Below are 15977 nucleotides of genomic sequence, written 5' to 3' on the forward strand. Positions count from 1 at the left end.
GACTCAAAACTGCAACAACCATATGTTGAAATGCATGAAAGATGATTTATTCTACTCTGGATCCACAGTGGTTGTACAGTACCTTTTCATAGTACTTGATCTCGTAGTCCAGAATGGCTGTGTTGGGGTTTTCTGGTTCCTGCCAGGAGAGGGCGATGCTGTTCTGAGAAGCCCAGTCTTTCCTGACTGCTCCTACCAGAGAGGGGCCTGTGGAAGGGAAAACATGCATCATTCAGAGGTCAGCAATCTCCCTGCATTTCCCTCCTCGGCCTCTTTCCTCTTCCTGCTGATCAACACGGATTAACAGCAGCGGGGCAAGGCACAGCACACCTGTGGCAAGGTGTTGTTGACAAAGGAAGTTCGTTGCCAAGGCAAACGAGTAGGTGACATTCTAACAAGAACACGACTCCCATCATCCACTTCAAAAACATGTGTTGTCAGGAAAGGCCTGGCACAAGCTGCTGGTCATACAAGTCTGTCCATTATAAATTGCGAAAACTCTAATACAACTCAACTTGTAATTTTAAGGTATCAGGTAATTTAAGGTGTAAGATATCAACCACAGATTTTAAAATGCTTTACAGTTTGGTTGAGGAAAGGCAAAGATGAAATTTAAGGGCTTATTCAATGTTTACACGTTTTCAATAAAATTAAGTTGTTTTTAAAAACACCTCTAGTCTTCACTGACGATAAAAGATTAAACCTTAAAAGGCATTAAGACACCATTACTGGCTTCAAAGCAGAACTCAATTGACTTAACTTCCATGTCACATGGAAAATAACTATCAATGATAAGTTGTTTTTATTAAGATACTCAAGCCACTACTGCTTAGGTACTGGCAAGGGAAGATGCATGATAAACATTATCAAAGATTTTGTTATATCACAACCCAATATTGAGCAGTGTATTATTTATAATATTGTAACAACTAAAATTATAATGGTTAAAACTACAAGTGATTCTACTGTTTGTAGTGACTCTACTAGATGTAATTATTACTAAATCTAATAAAATTAATTCAACTGAAATTACTATACATACAGTACAACTGATATCAAAATTAAAAAATGAATAAATAATTTATTTTCAGTTTCCCTTCTTATCAACAGGACTCCTTTCTGTTACAATTTTTACAAAGACGGAACTTTTTAACATTGTGAAGGTGAAAAAGACAATGGCATTTATTTCCTTGCAATACATATTTTGATACCAGCCATTACCTCAATGTTATTTCACATATGAACCATGTGCAAACAATTAACTGGAAATATTCAATTTGTTTAAAACTTATTAGCAGTGCTGATTGTGATTCTGTTAGATAAATCTGAGCATAGGGCAAACATATTGAACCAGCCACAAAGCAATAACTGCCTCTTTGTGAATAATTAATAGAACATTAGCCAAATAATTGGTGTTACGGAAGGTCTAATTTAAAAGCTTTTACAAGATCAAGATGTTAGGAAGCATGAAAATTCCAGAATGTTATCAACATTATAGTTTGCTGATGGAAGAAGAATCATTTCAGAACTACGCAAAGGAAATGTTTCTATCTTTTTTTCTCCTAACTTTTCACTCTTCCTTTTGCTACTGATAACCATGCAGCTGGTTAGAGCAGATATCTACTACCCTGGTTCTGGAGAGCTCAGTCCTGTTAGTCTTACAGGTCACCCGAAATCATCTGTTATGTAATGTTTACAACCACTTGTTTAAATCATTAGTTAAGAAAGTCATGTTTCAATGAAGGGAGCACTGGTTGTTGAGACCTGAGTGATAATCTGATTTTTGTTCCTAATGATCTCTAAATTACTTAATTGAACACATCACCTGTTTAATTGATCAGAGTTTAATTGTTCCATGTGTCTAGAAACTGATAATTTAAAGCCCAGCTACAAAGCCTGCTGGGCTGGGACTGTCCAGGGCCAGGTTTTTTTTCTTACATTTCTTTTTGTGCACAGGCTTGTCCTGTTTTCTCAGGGCCAAAGTGACTCTGTGCTTTAAGACCATTTCATTTCCTCAGGGCTTTGTATGTCGATTTGAAGATAATTTTTAGTCATGGATCCTTTGCACTGGATTGTAGCATGTACTGTGTTCTGCTGCAGCAACGGATGAAAAAAGTTAATTAGTTGTAATATGAGTTGGATAGAGAGGCAAATCCATTTCAATGATCTAGAAGGATTGTACTGTATATGTACTGTATCTTACAGTTCTTATATGCATCTTACAATTCAACTTGGCAGAACAGACATACAGTATGGCACATGACTCAATGTAGAACACATGGGGAAATAACGTAATTTGTTTATCTTTTATTAAAACTGCAGCGGAATCAGTATAAATATTTTTTTTATGAAACAATATATTGTTGTTGGAATATTGTCAAAATATATCATGTTTGTTGTGTTCTGAACTGCTATTGATTTGAAGTAAGAATAAACTTTAAACATTTCTAATGCTATTCAGCAAACATGTTTGTCTGGAGAGTTTTTACTAAGTCAACTCAAGGTCCGGTTTCTTGTATAGACTTGGACAGAGGCAATATTCTTTAAATTTCAGACATAAGACATTGTCCCTGCTGTTACTCTGCTGATAACACATAGAACACACAGTGAGAACAGCCAGCTCTTTCCCCAACAGCTAAGATGGGCTTTATCTTTGGAAACTGTGGGCATACCATGAAGACAATTGAAAATAATAGGCAGGAATTTCCCTGTGGGCTAGAGTGACCTACAGCTTTGTTGCTGCCATTTTGCAATGAGTTATATGTTTAAAGGGCATCAGGGCAGCTTCACTTTACCTCAGTCAGTGGGAATGAACAAAAAACTAAATAATAAACCCTAGAAAAAGCATCACCTGAAATATGAACTGGCTCTAAAAGTCCCAGCTACTTTCAAATCACAGTACATTGCCTGCGTGCTTCCTTTCTCTTTATCTTCAAGAAAATGTCCCTTTTCATATGTTAGCGATGGTAGCTCAATCATTAAAAATTGAACACACCACCTGTTTTAATTGATCAAAGTTAATTGGTTCAAGGCCTTCAAAAACAGATGATTTAAAGTCCACCTATAATTCCTGCTGGATTGGGACTGTCCAGGACTAGGGTGGGAGACTCCTCTGATAGGGGACCAAAACCAAACCTTGCTACCAAAACTTTGCTAGGAATCATATCAGATTTTTTTCTTACATTTCCGTTTGTGAAAGTAAAAAGCCCTGACAGACAGCAAAAAAGTCTCAGTATTATTTAAATACGTTTTTAAGTAAAATTGTTTTTGTGAAGCATCATTTTAGACATTTCTGATTTTTTTTCAAAAATGAAAAAAGATGAGTGCATATTTATGCAGGCACTTCACCAAATTACTCATAAAGGAGAATGCATTGTGGCAAAAGAGGTAAAGTGCTATTTATTGCAGCCACTCAAGCTCCCTTTATATGTATGAAATCCCTGAAGCTCTATTTCTTTATCAATGTATCATATGCTACTCAGATTGAAAATTTAAAGATATAATAATAAAATTAATTTGACTGCAGTTTATTTCATAAAAGGACCAAGGCCTTAAGGAAAGAGTATTCACTGATTCTTAAAGAAACTCCTCCAGCAGTCACTCGAGAGAGGGGTAATGCTCATTGACAAACAATAACCAAATCAAACCAAGTAAGTACAGAACAACGCACCTTTCTTCTATTACATACAAATTATGAAAAAAAAATGTGCAATGGTTAATATTGCAGTGCTGGGGCCCTGGTGTCAATTCTGGACCTGGGGTGCTATCTGTGTGGAATTTGGTCTCCCCATGTTCATGCGAGTTCCTCCAAGTAATCCAGTTTCCTCCCACATTCCAAAGACATACTGGTAAGTTTAATTGGTTAATTGGCTTTTTGGAAAACTGTCCAAAACTTTCCCTGGTATGAATGTGTCTGCATTCGTATCTGTGTCTGCCCTGTGTCCACACCGAAAGATACACAGTGTTTCTTGTGTTTTGCATTCTTTAAACATGACTGATGTCTGAAAGATGGTTTATTTTCAGCATCAAAACAGATATAGTGGCTTGAGTCTTAGATTCATATTTCTTTCCAGAGCAAAGTATAATTGCAATGGTCCCAGAAGTACTCACTCTGGCAGAAGAAACTGGAAATTTGAAAGCAAGTTAAAAATTAGCCTTGGATCCCAATTACAAAACATGCTGGGTACATTTTGCAAATGCCCTTTGATAAATTAACATGCTTAGTGAATAAAGGAAACTCATTAAATGCACATGACCTATGCAAGAGTTTTAATTAGCCTTCTCCTCCTTAAGGATTTCATTAGCTGCTAAAAAAATCAGTTCAGTATATGTTGATGCTAATGATGCCTAAATAATTTGTTAATACAAATCACTTTTATCTGCTTTTTTGCCCACATGTTAGCACATTACATAAAATAGAGACTGTCCACACTATAAATAGATTTTTTACATCGATAAAATTTCAGGGAATTCCAATTCACTGACTGGAAAACATCATGCATTTGTTTGTATCCGTGTTAAGCACCGTGATATGAGCTTTGTGCTTTTGAGCAGGGCCAAAATAACAGCATTCGAACTGCAGAGAATAATAGTCATAGCTATCAGATGGAGCACGTAAGGTTCAGTAAATGGCCTGTAGAGGCTGGACTGAAGCCATACCCCTAAGGAACATACAGCACATTAGCTCTTCTTGCACTGCTAAGCTTGGCTGATACTGGGCAGGAATCACAGCAAACACTCGAATTGTCAGACCAGAGTGATCACACTGTATTCCTTTCTCATGCATGTAATATACAACCGAAGGCAGGTCCCTACAGATGGCATTCATAACAAATAATTGTAGATGATTTGATTCACACCATTTTTTTAGTGTTTCTCAAAGGGAGTTATCAGTCTCTGATTTCATTGACAGTTTGAGCACAGCAAAAAAAAAAAGTTCGACTTTTTAAATGAATTAATTTTACTTTAAAATTAGGTGATAGAACTAATCCTTTTTCTCTCTCATCTCTTTTCAAGCCAGAGCAGGTTCAGGGTTTTGGGCTCAAAGTTTGTCAGCTGCTGGTGTCATCGTTACACGTCTTAAACAAGGTTCAGCAATGACCTTGTCCCTAATTAGTGCCTCTGAGGTCTTTCTCGCAGTTTAAAGGGGATTACCTTTCTTATTACCAGACTCTAATTACACATTGTGAGCAGATATGCTGGTAGATACTCAAAGCTTAAGCATCACTCCTATCATTCTAAATTACACTGCCCTGCCAATAAAGGATTACAAAGACTTAAATGTATCTAGGTTTCATTAAATAAAGAAATCCTGCTTGAATTCCCACTTGATCAGGTCTTCTAACAACTATGTTTAATATTTTAGCTTTGGCTTTAAATTTCCTTTATATTATTTGATTTTCAGCACTCATTTATTCTTAAAGCAGTCCCATTCCTATATTCAGCAGCACAAAGGTTATTTTTTATTATCCAGAAGAAGTTAAGGATGTTGGTTCCAGTAGCTACATAGTGTCACAGATTTGTCATAGGCAGGTTTTACTGCAGAAATGAACTCATGGAAACCGCAAAGAGCATACAGTAGGTTGTTAAACTAATGTCCTTTTTTATTTGCAATGCTAAGTACACTGTATACTGTATAATGGGTTTCTGTGAAACCGCCAATAGAAACATCATGAACAATAATGTACTTTGCAACATCAAATATTTAAATAACCTGTTTTCTGGAGAATATTAAGCCACTCATTTCCCTGATTCAGGATTTCTATCTTCAGCAGAAATTTAACTATACTGTTTCAAGCACAGGAAGAGTTTCAGGGCTGTCCTGGATTTCTGTTCAATACAAAGTGTGTGATGAACCCTTTCTCATATGATCTGAACTAAATTCACCGTTGCTCTACGAGCACTGTATTGACAGAATAGTGTGTATTTAACTTGGGAACAATTGAACTCGGTATATCTTTCATCACCCTTCTGGAGAGTCAAGCTAAGGACACTGGTATGCCATTTTAACACATATATTTTCTCCCCTGGAGCATTTGAAGCTGTTCTGCACATTATAGACAGATACACTATCTTGCAGTACAAGGCACACAAGGACTGACACAGACATCATTCCCTTTTGGCCTCTGTTAAGAGAGGAGTCGCTTCAACCTCTGCAGTACTGTGAAACCTGGACACAACGTTAAGGCATAAGGCTAACCTAGTTAGCACAGGTTAATTATAATGCCCTCAAGCTCAAGTTACCCCCTCCCCTCCTTTAGCTGCATGGACAACAGAAACCTCCCAGCTGATGCCTAGAATCTGTATGATTAACAGCTGTCCTCTGTGAGTACAGCAAGGTATATTGTTCTGGCCTTGGTCTGCAGGTCTTAATGGAGGAGAGATCCAGAGGAGTTAATGAGCTGAAAGCCCATTAACCTTTAAAGTAAAGTCTTTACAGACCTGGGAATCTTCTCAAAGGCTCTGTTTGTTATTCACGTGTTGGAAGAAAAAAAAAAACAGGAGGTTATGTGTGTAAACTGTTAATCATGTTTAGTAACACATTGGGATAGTATGTGATTGGAATTGTCATGCCCAGGACTTCAGTAGTATTTGCTTTCCTTCAGGATTCTGCCTCCACTGAATTACATTGTCCTTGTCTGGCAACACATGGCAACACATCCTGACAATTTTCCTAAAATACCCTGTTTGGCATTCTCACATTTTGCTTTTCCGTTTCACAAGCTTACTCAACTGTTTCCTAAAATTTCTCGCACCACTAAGATTCTTATTTCCCTGTTCACAGATCCTGTAATAACTGTCCTTGACCCTTTGTAAAGCAACCGAAGATTAACGTTGGGTCTTGTGTCTGTATTCTGTTTTTAAGTGTTATAAGAATCTTTCTTTATATCCATCTAATGCGAAGATTAGTGTGATGGGAAGCCTGAGAAATGAAATAGAGATGATCCCTAAATAATTGTTGTGCAAAACCTGTGCCTTAGCACAAAATTATACCACCTTGTGGTGAGAATAATTAACAATTAGAATATTTAATAATTAATTATTAGTATATTGTTAATTGTCAATAATTAATTATGGGTTAATTAAGAATTAGAATAATTAGGTCTCTTGGATGCATATCAACTTTAAAATATTGATCACACTTTACCTAAGTTTCATCGTTAATGCTTTATAATAAGGTTTAAGAATAAACACTAATCGTTCCTTTAGAAGTGCTTAATAGACAATGAATATGTACTATAGTATCTGTTAATAGACTAATTACAAGTATGTAGGAGAGTGCAGCTGGCAAAAGTGAGTGTACACAAAAACGGAAGTGGTGAAAAGGTTTTGCTCTGTTACAGAGCGGCCAGGATGTTACAGTGATCAGAGAACAAAGCTGGGGGCATAAAGTGGAGTTCTATCATCCTCAGTGCACATTTACAGTGTTTATATACTGTATGACAATGGTTAGTAATGATAGGAAGGCCATGTACTGTAGGTAGGCCTTTCTAACTAGTGTATTAACAGTTAATATAGCATGCATTCATGATCTATTAATAATTGACAAAGGATTAAATTACACTTTTTTCAAACTGTCATTATCTGGACAAATAATGTGCCAGGCATGTAATACTGGCATGTTAAAACTGACAGACAATTACTGTCAAGTGTCAAAGCAACTAATAAGAAATCAGTATGCAAATGAGCTTCACAGTTTGACAATGGAGCTTGAGGAATTCAAATTAATGAGATATAAAGGCCAAGGAGGGCAGCATGGTGGCATAGATATTTGCATTAGCTCTGGGGGCCTGGGTTGAATTCCAGACCTGGGGTGCTGTCTGGATGGCGAATGTACTGTACTTTATGTTCTCCCTTTGTTCTCATAGGTTTCCTCCCACAGTCCAAGAAACATACTGATAGGTTAATTACTGTAGCTTCTAGGAAAACTGGCCCTGGTGTGAGTGTGTTGGTGTCGGTGTTTACTGTACAGTATATTTGTGTGTCTGCCCTGTGATGGGCTGAGATCCTACCTTGCGCCCGTTGTTTGCCAGGATAAACTCTGGCTGCCCTACAGCCCAGTATTGGATAAAGTGGTTAGAAAATGGATGGATAGATAAAGGCAAAGAAAAGTGAAATTCACCACTCAGCAGATTAATATCCTGACAGAGGAGAGCATTCGAAGGGAAAAGATACATTTTCAGAACTGTCCATAAAAGAGTGAAAACATGTTTGTCACGACCAATCCTGCAATGGTCACGAGTAGCTGTCACCACAGGATTTGAAACAAGCAAGAGAAACTGGCCTTAATATCATGACTCCATAATTTTCCTCATTCACTCTAAAGACATAGTGTTTAGGAAATTACAACTATGCTCACATTCAGTATATGGCACACAGGAACTGAACAATTCCACAAGGCTTTGTTCCAGACAAAGCTTTAAAGCTATTTTCTCTGCTGGGATAAAGGTTTTTTTTCTTGCATCATGGCCAGAAAGAGAGAAATGATTATTTTGTTTAAAATTGAATTGAAAGATTTGATAAATCCCCTTTCTCCTGACAACAATCTTACATCTGATTCAGGGTGAGTTTCAGAATATCTCCCAGATTTTGCTACAATACTTTGCTAAAGCCAAAATTGCACATACTGTATACATAAAAATGGCATGTCTGGCTGAACATTCACATGAAAAATTGAATAAAACCTCCTTCAAAGTGGCAGATGATGAGGCATTTACTATGCTTGAACTTCACTTTCAGAATCACTTTCAGTTTTTGCAAATGAGGGGAGAGGGTCTCTATGGTGGTTTTGCCTCCCCTCATGATAATGTAACTATAATGCCAGCAAAAAGGCACAACAAGATGGTAAAGGCCTTTATAGCCATTACAAAACAGATGGTAGGTTTTATGAGTGACTTCCCTAGAGTACTTGTACGGCTTTGTTTGGAACCACTTGTCCAAGTCTCAAATCTAGTACATATTAAATACATTAATACATTAAATTAGCATAGATCAAAAATGTCATGCCTGACTCAGGGCAGCATGGTGGCACAATGGTTAGCACTGCAGATTCTCAGTGATCAGGCCCTGGCTTCAATTCCTAGCTATCTGTGTGGACAGTATGGTCTTCCTGTGTTCACATGGGTTTCCTCCAGTTCCTCTGGTTTCCTCCCACAGTCCTAAGACATACTTGTACAGTAGGTTAATTGCACTTTGTTTTGTTTTTTTACACTTGTTTTACAATCGAGAGACTTTCTGTAAGTAAGAATTCCATTGTACCAGTACTGGTTACATATGGCAATAAAGTTCAAGTTCAAGTTCAATTGGCTTTAGGAAAATAGGGGAAATAAAGCTGCAGCACACTGATGGGATGAAGCCCAAGCACAGAACTTAGGGCATTTCTAGAAACGAAATGAGAGAGAGAGAAAATGCCGGCAGACTGGTTCTAATGCATTAAAGGGCTGTGGTAGAAAAAGCAACTTGAGCTGTAGTGAGAAGACTGCAGATATAAAAAAAATAGATGGAATCTATCAGCCAGGAAAAGTCAGGAACAGCTGAAGAGCTGATGTCTAATAAAGTTTGCCACTGGGCAAAAAAAGGGAATTCTGCCAGCAGTGGTGAGACCTGTAAAACCTGTAAAAAAGGGAAATAAATGATATCTCCATGTCAATGCTCCCAATGAAGTGCTTGAGACGGCATTGGGAGAAAAAAACCCAAAGCGTTTGCATTCACAGACACAGCATGGCTCAATGACGGATTGAAAAGAATGTGGGTCTAATTGACAGGGGTCCCGACCGAGTCTGCACAGACTCAGTAGTTGGTAGCGAGCTTTGTGAGTGCTGGGGTTGCCCCTGGCCCCCAGAACACCTGTCAGTCCCAGCCCAAGCTTGACAATGTGTGACTGTGTGCGTTTGTGTGTCTTTCCTGTGACGGGGCGGCGTCCTATCCCATCCGGCCTTGCAGCCATTGTTTGCTGGAATAGGCTCCAGCTCCCTCGCAACCCTGAATGGGAAGAAGCAGTTAGAAAATGGCCGGATGGATTTCATTGCACTTCAAGTTCAAGTTCAAGTCCAGGTTTATTTGTCAGTCCAGCCATATACAAATATACAGAGGAGCGAGATATCGTTCTCCAGGTCTACGGTGCGAATACAGACAGACACTGACAAGACAATGCTATAGACAAAATAGACATTTCTGACAGGGTACAGGGTACACAAAGTGCAATGTGCATAGTGCAATTTAATTTACAAGATTGTGCAAAGAATTGTGCAAAGAATACATCAGACAGTATGCCTGACATTAGGCAAAAAAGCTTTTTTTTTACTCCAGTTTTGGAGTAGGTGCAGTAGGGTGTTGAGGAGCCTGACAGCCTATGGAATACATACAGAACAAAAAGCTTGATACCGAAACAGGCCCTTTCTAACAAGTTTTGTCATGTTTAAGAAAAATGTAAAAAAAGGATTTTACAAACAAGAATTAATAGAATTAACTATTTTAACTAAGAACTAAAAGTTCTCAATGTCACAGGTCTACATCTACCTTTTCATAGTTGCTACAGCAATTTAATTTCATTTAAACCACTGCCTGCTTTATTTTCAGGTGCTAATAAAGCTTCCTGGCAAACCTGAACTCTTAATTAAAACCATTCGTTACAGACTAGCATGACTGAAGAGTGCTAAAGGCGTCCATTCCCTCAACACCATAGTGCCGTGGGTGAGTTGGGAGTGTGCAGTAGGTATGTCTCAGTGTCCAGTTCAGTCCCAAAGTCTCTGCCCACACTTTAATTTGAGGCTGTTACAAGGTGATCCTTGTTCCTCACCAGGCTGTAATTTGGACATCGGTGTGTTATACAGGGTGGTAAAACAGGACTGGCTTGGTTCTGCACAATCAATACTAATTTCCCCCCTTTCTGAAGCTCAGAAGTAATTAGCAGAAACAATGGAATTATCACGACACTGCCAGTTCCAGTACGGCCTGAAATCCATTTCACGTTGCCTCTTAAGTACTTTATGAAGAAGAGGATCTTACACTAGCAGAACTTGTAGTGTGATAGAAGACACTGTTACCAGAAGCTCTAAATCATACATAAAAAAGAAGAACAGAACACAATGGCCTAATTCTTTATGATGAGCAATAAACTGTAACAGGAATCTGCTTGCTGCTAAACAGGAGCAAGATAAATCATTTTCATTACTAATGGATCTTCGTGTTCCTTTTAATAACAGAATTATTTGTCTTTACCTGCTAAAAAAATATGATGGCCCGCCACCTTTCACAAATCTTAATTATACCATCTATAAGAGCTATTATGCAAGCCACAATCCTCACAGGACCTGCTTTGGAAAGCTCTAATTTTGCTCTCTCTTTACCACTCTTAGGCTTTTAAGATGAACATGATGAAAAAAAACAAGATTCCTTGAATAAATGCATTTTTTTCCTCCTCCACACACTTGAAAAGCAAAAAAAAACCATCTGCAACCTCTCAAAGAATTTCACAATTCTGTGTCTAATGAGACTCAAGGTAGTTAAGAATACATTCTAATGGTAATGTTCGAGACACTCCTACATACAGTACATTTCATATCCAACATCCAAACTATTCCAAGGTACTGTGAAACAAGATGCTCTTGGATCTATTAGCTTACAATTATTGCTTTTGGTAATAAATTTCATAAAAGAAACATTGTTACAGTGTATACTGCAGTACATGTATAGGATAGTTTAGTACTGGATTTGTACATCTTTACAAATTCTGCGTGCTGATCTGGACTTTCAGCTGTTTTCTGAAGTCAGACATTGTAGAACTCAAGAAAGGCAGAATTTCATCCTGAGCTGGAAATAAATTAATATATAAAGAAGAAACTTATAACTTTGCTCTATTGAAAATATTCTTAAGAAGCAGATGTATAATACAGCATTATGCTGAAAAATATAGAATGATGAAATATCATTAACCTATTTTAAACTTATCTTTAAATGACACAAATGATAAAATGCTGTTTCACATGGACTGATCATTGGGTCCATTTTTACAAGGACTTGGGTTTGAGAAACATCTCAAGTAACTCATATCACATTTAAGCAGTTTTTTTTTATTTTAACAAGAGTTCCAAATGATTTTCATTGAAATACTGTACATGGAGATAAGCATGGACTTGGCAGAGTTTTTATGCGATTTGTAATGCAAAGACTATAGCCTGACTTTTGCCTGTGACCCTTATGAATCAGAATTTGCCATGGAGCACATATGATTCTTGAACCCTTGGCCAACTTGCTGTTAACCTGGACACCGCTACCCACAAAAAGGGAAAGTAGTACTGTAATAACACAAGATGGGTACTACTTAGAATTTCTATGTTAAATTGATGATTTTTTATGTTCTAAGAGGATGCAGGTCCTCTTAATGGCCTAGAACTGAGCTTCATAAACCTTACACTGTCCCTGCTGCTAGCTAATCAGCTACAGGTAAATTGTGTTTTCAATATGAAATACATATGATTGATCTTCATGGCCAGCAAAGACTGGTCCATCAAATGTAAGTCAGAAACATCTGAACAAACAGCAGCAGCGCCTTTTCTAGGGGCATACTGCAAAAAAAATAAAGCATCAATCATGATCTATTAATTAATTTATCAACCCCTATCTGTTAATTAAACAGTCCTTAAAATAGGACACTCATTAGATAAAAGGAAATTGTCTTTGAAAAAGGGAGGTATTGCTGATAAATACAGCATATTAATCATGTCACACAATGGAAACCACTAATAGTCTCCAATTCACCCATCTACAGTACCCAGAATAATCCTGAATGATTTATATCACTGTAAATTAGGCTGCTGGTTTCTCTGCTTCATTTTATACCACATGCACAGTGAAAAAGAACTCAAAGGCAGTAGATAAGTGATTGTACACCTACTCCTCCAGCTGCTATTTATATGTTTTTGCTCCTTTGTTATTAAAAGATGCTGTTAACGAGGCAGCTACGACTACTGTAGCCATTACAACATAACAAATATAATTAGTAGTAAGTGTTGCCCTTGCTGCTGCCATAACAACTGTTTTTACTTTTTCTGCTAATTTATGTGCTGCAACAATTGTTCTTTCAACAATTTATAATTATGGCAAAATTAAGAAATGCTGAACAGCTCCAATTTCAGATACTTTAATTATTAATTGTAAATAGAGAATAATTATTTAAGAAAATGGTTATGCCCAGAAAGGAAATAACATGATATGATATGATATGACACAACACAGCATAATACAGTATTCATAGGTTCATGTTATCCTGGGTTAATGTTGGTGTGAAGCTGGTGTGAAAAATGAGTGAGCACTGCCCATTAGTGAACAAGGGCCTTGCAAAAACTGTAGAAACAGCTTCTTTCCTCATTAAAATTTCCTTATCATATCATTGTGATGTCTTTTTTTAAAGGGAAACAAGTCTTGATGTTAATGTCCGGGAAAAGATGATGTGATCATCTTTAAAATGCATTCAGTTTTATTTGGGAGGACAGCGAGTACATGTATAAATAATCAATCCATCAATTTTCTAAATGCTTCTCCCAATACAGTAGACTCCATGGGTAAGCGGGAGCCTAGCCAGGCAAGCAATGGACACAGGGCACCCTGGACGGGATGCCAGTCTATCACATGGCAGACACACAGACACAAACACAGACACCATAGGGCCAATTTTTCTCAGGAGTTATATACAAGTAATAAATATCTTAATTGATTATGACAGCCTTGGCTAGACACACGTATAAAAAAATTAAAACTGCCCCCTCCCCTTCCTCCGAAACTGGCCTATCCTGCTGGATCACCATGAGCCTCTGTGCTCTGTGTCATCTTGTTGTGTATAACATGCTGTTTTTTCTCAGTAGACAAATCTTTACTTTGTAGCGCTGCCTGCCTCCCACAGGGTTTTGACTCAGGCCCATTATTGTGCTATTTATAAATGACACACAACTTGGTCATAAATCATCTAGCACACATCTGCATGCAGATGATTCATCGTTTTACAAGAGTGCTGGGTTTTGTCATGACTGGTACGAGTTTCAGCACAAAGCAGAGACTTCAATATCTTAAAGGCCACGAAGGATCAAGCCCTGTGCTCTCCCCAATGCCACACTGATTGCTCTGCCATTAAAACAAAATGGAAGCTTAACTTTTTCACAAACCATTTACTCCCAGAACAGCTACAGGACAAGCCTTGTATATCTGCCTGTCCTGTAGAGTGTTATAAAATGTAAAAGGCGCGGGTCGTGACTCCCAGACAGAGAACAGACTGGTAAATGGATGAAAGGCATAAATAAAGCACGTAACCAAAGCCTCACAAAGGTTGTAATATCCAACTGCTGTAGCCTTCTAACACCCCTCTCTCCTTCCACTCGAAAACACCAAGTAACAGCCCTCCTCTGCCTAAAGGTTGATCTCGTACTACACTTTAAAATAAAATAATAAGGTCTGGCTGGGCACGTACTGTAATGCATCTTCTTCAAATCTATTGGAAACAAATGAAATGTTCTTCGTTTCGTCTGTGGATTTTGAAATGATTGGCTCTTCTCTTTTTCTTTTATTCCTCTATTGTGAAGGGAAAACTGCAAGGAAAAAGTTCCTAGAAATAACAGTTTGCAGCACAGGGTGACAGATCTGGTGCTCTGTTCCAAGAAGGGGGTGGAAACCTGTGCTGGCAATGAGGGAAGAAGGACAGTCATTAGAACAGGGGCTCACAGAGAACATCTTGTCACTGGGACGGGAGGCTGACTGAATTACAGAAGTGATTATAAAAACCTTAGAAAGTTAGTACATTTTTCTTATCACTATTAGTGTGCTAAGCTTCTGTGAGCCCAAGGTTAGGTGTTTGGTCTGCGCAGCCAGATCCTTTCCGTGACACTGAATTTTTTTAGCTTTGCTACTGTATTTATTTAACTGTAACTCTTTTCACCAGCGTCTCAGGAATCAGAGCTGTAGCTGAGGCTAATAAAGGATCTATATACCAGCAGGAGGTGGTGCTGCTCACAGTCAAGAGCAAAGAGCGCAACGATATAATTGTTGCTTCCGTTCTTTCAGTCTGTAATTTGAAATTTCAGTTTTAAATACGCTTCAGTAAAAGTAAGCTGTCTGCTAACACGAACCAATATGAAATGTAGTTTCTTTGCCTAGCACATACAGTATGTTTAAACTAGCATCTACAGCATAAAGTATGTATAAAATAATATAAGCATTTCTACTTGCAGTATTTTTCCCTCAATAGTACCAGTATATTTAATTTACTGCCCTGTGCAGCATTCAGGACTTGGATTATTTCATTAAAACATAAGCGAGCTACAGTACACTGTATTTTACAGAGAAAAAAATATTTTTGTTTATATTTGTAAACACTTCACGAAAATAGCTACAAGAGGCACCATGAGAAAGTCGTTTCATTTTGAATAAAGCAGGCACTTCTGTTTTCCAGTTGTTAAATGGACTACATGAAGCTATATTGCAGCTTACTGCTTTGTGTCTTTGAAGAAATATGTATTTGCATTTAACATAGCACATGTCACACCTGTGTAATGAGCACTTGCAGTTGTTTTACTGTTTCCCAAAAAATCCTCATATACTATTGAGAAAGCCTAAAGTTTCTGAATCAGGTCTTCATTGAAGTGCAAACTCTCTTCTGCATGTCTTGATGTTCTAATCTTAATATAATGATGCATATGTTTGTATTATTTTCATACATAACATTAATGCATTTTATTAGACAACCTGTCAAAGTTAATACCAATGGGTTTTTGTTTCTCTATATTCCCTTCTTTTATTCTCCTTGTAAATGTAACCTACATGCATTCAACAATCATATTACAAGTGACGCTTCCACATGCTTAACTTTATTGTTCATAACACCATATTGCTATTTCTTTTACAATTTGCAGTCTCAAGAGGGGGTAATTTAAAAAGTCTGATCTTATAAATAGCCTTACCTTTCCTGAAATAATAAATGATATTAAAGA

The 15977-nt window shown here is 37.5% G+C and overlaps 1 protein-coding gene across 1 annotated transcript in view; it reads right to left on the bottom strand.

The window, feature by feature from the left end:
- Positions 1-15977, bottom strand: part of epha6 (eph receptor A6) — a 280518-nt gene that overhangs the window by 44732 nt on the left and 219809 nt on the right. Inside the window, exon 6 of the mRNA XM_069197241.1 lies at positions 83-207. Within this exon, the coding sequence (XP_069053342.1) occupies positions 83-207 (125 nt within the window). The remainder of the gene's footprint in view (positions 1-82; positions 208-15977) is intronic.

This window comes from Lepisosteus oculatus, chromosome 13, assembly GCF_040954835.1.
Source record: "Lepisosteus oculatus isolate fLepOcu1 chromosome 13, fLepOcu1.hap2, whole genome shotgun sequence".
Classification (NCBI taxonomy): domain Eukaryota; kingdom Metazoa; phylum Chordata; class Actinopteri; order Semionotiformes; family Lepisosteidae; genus Lepisosteus; species Lepisosteus oculatus.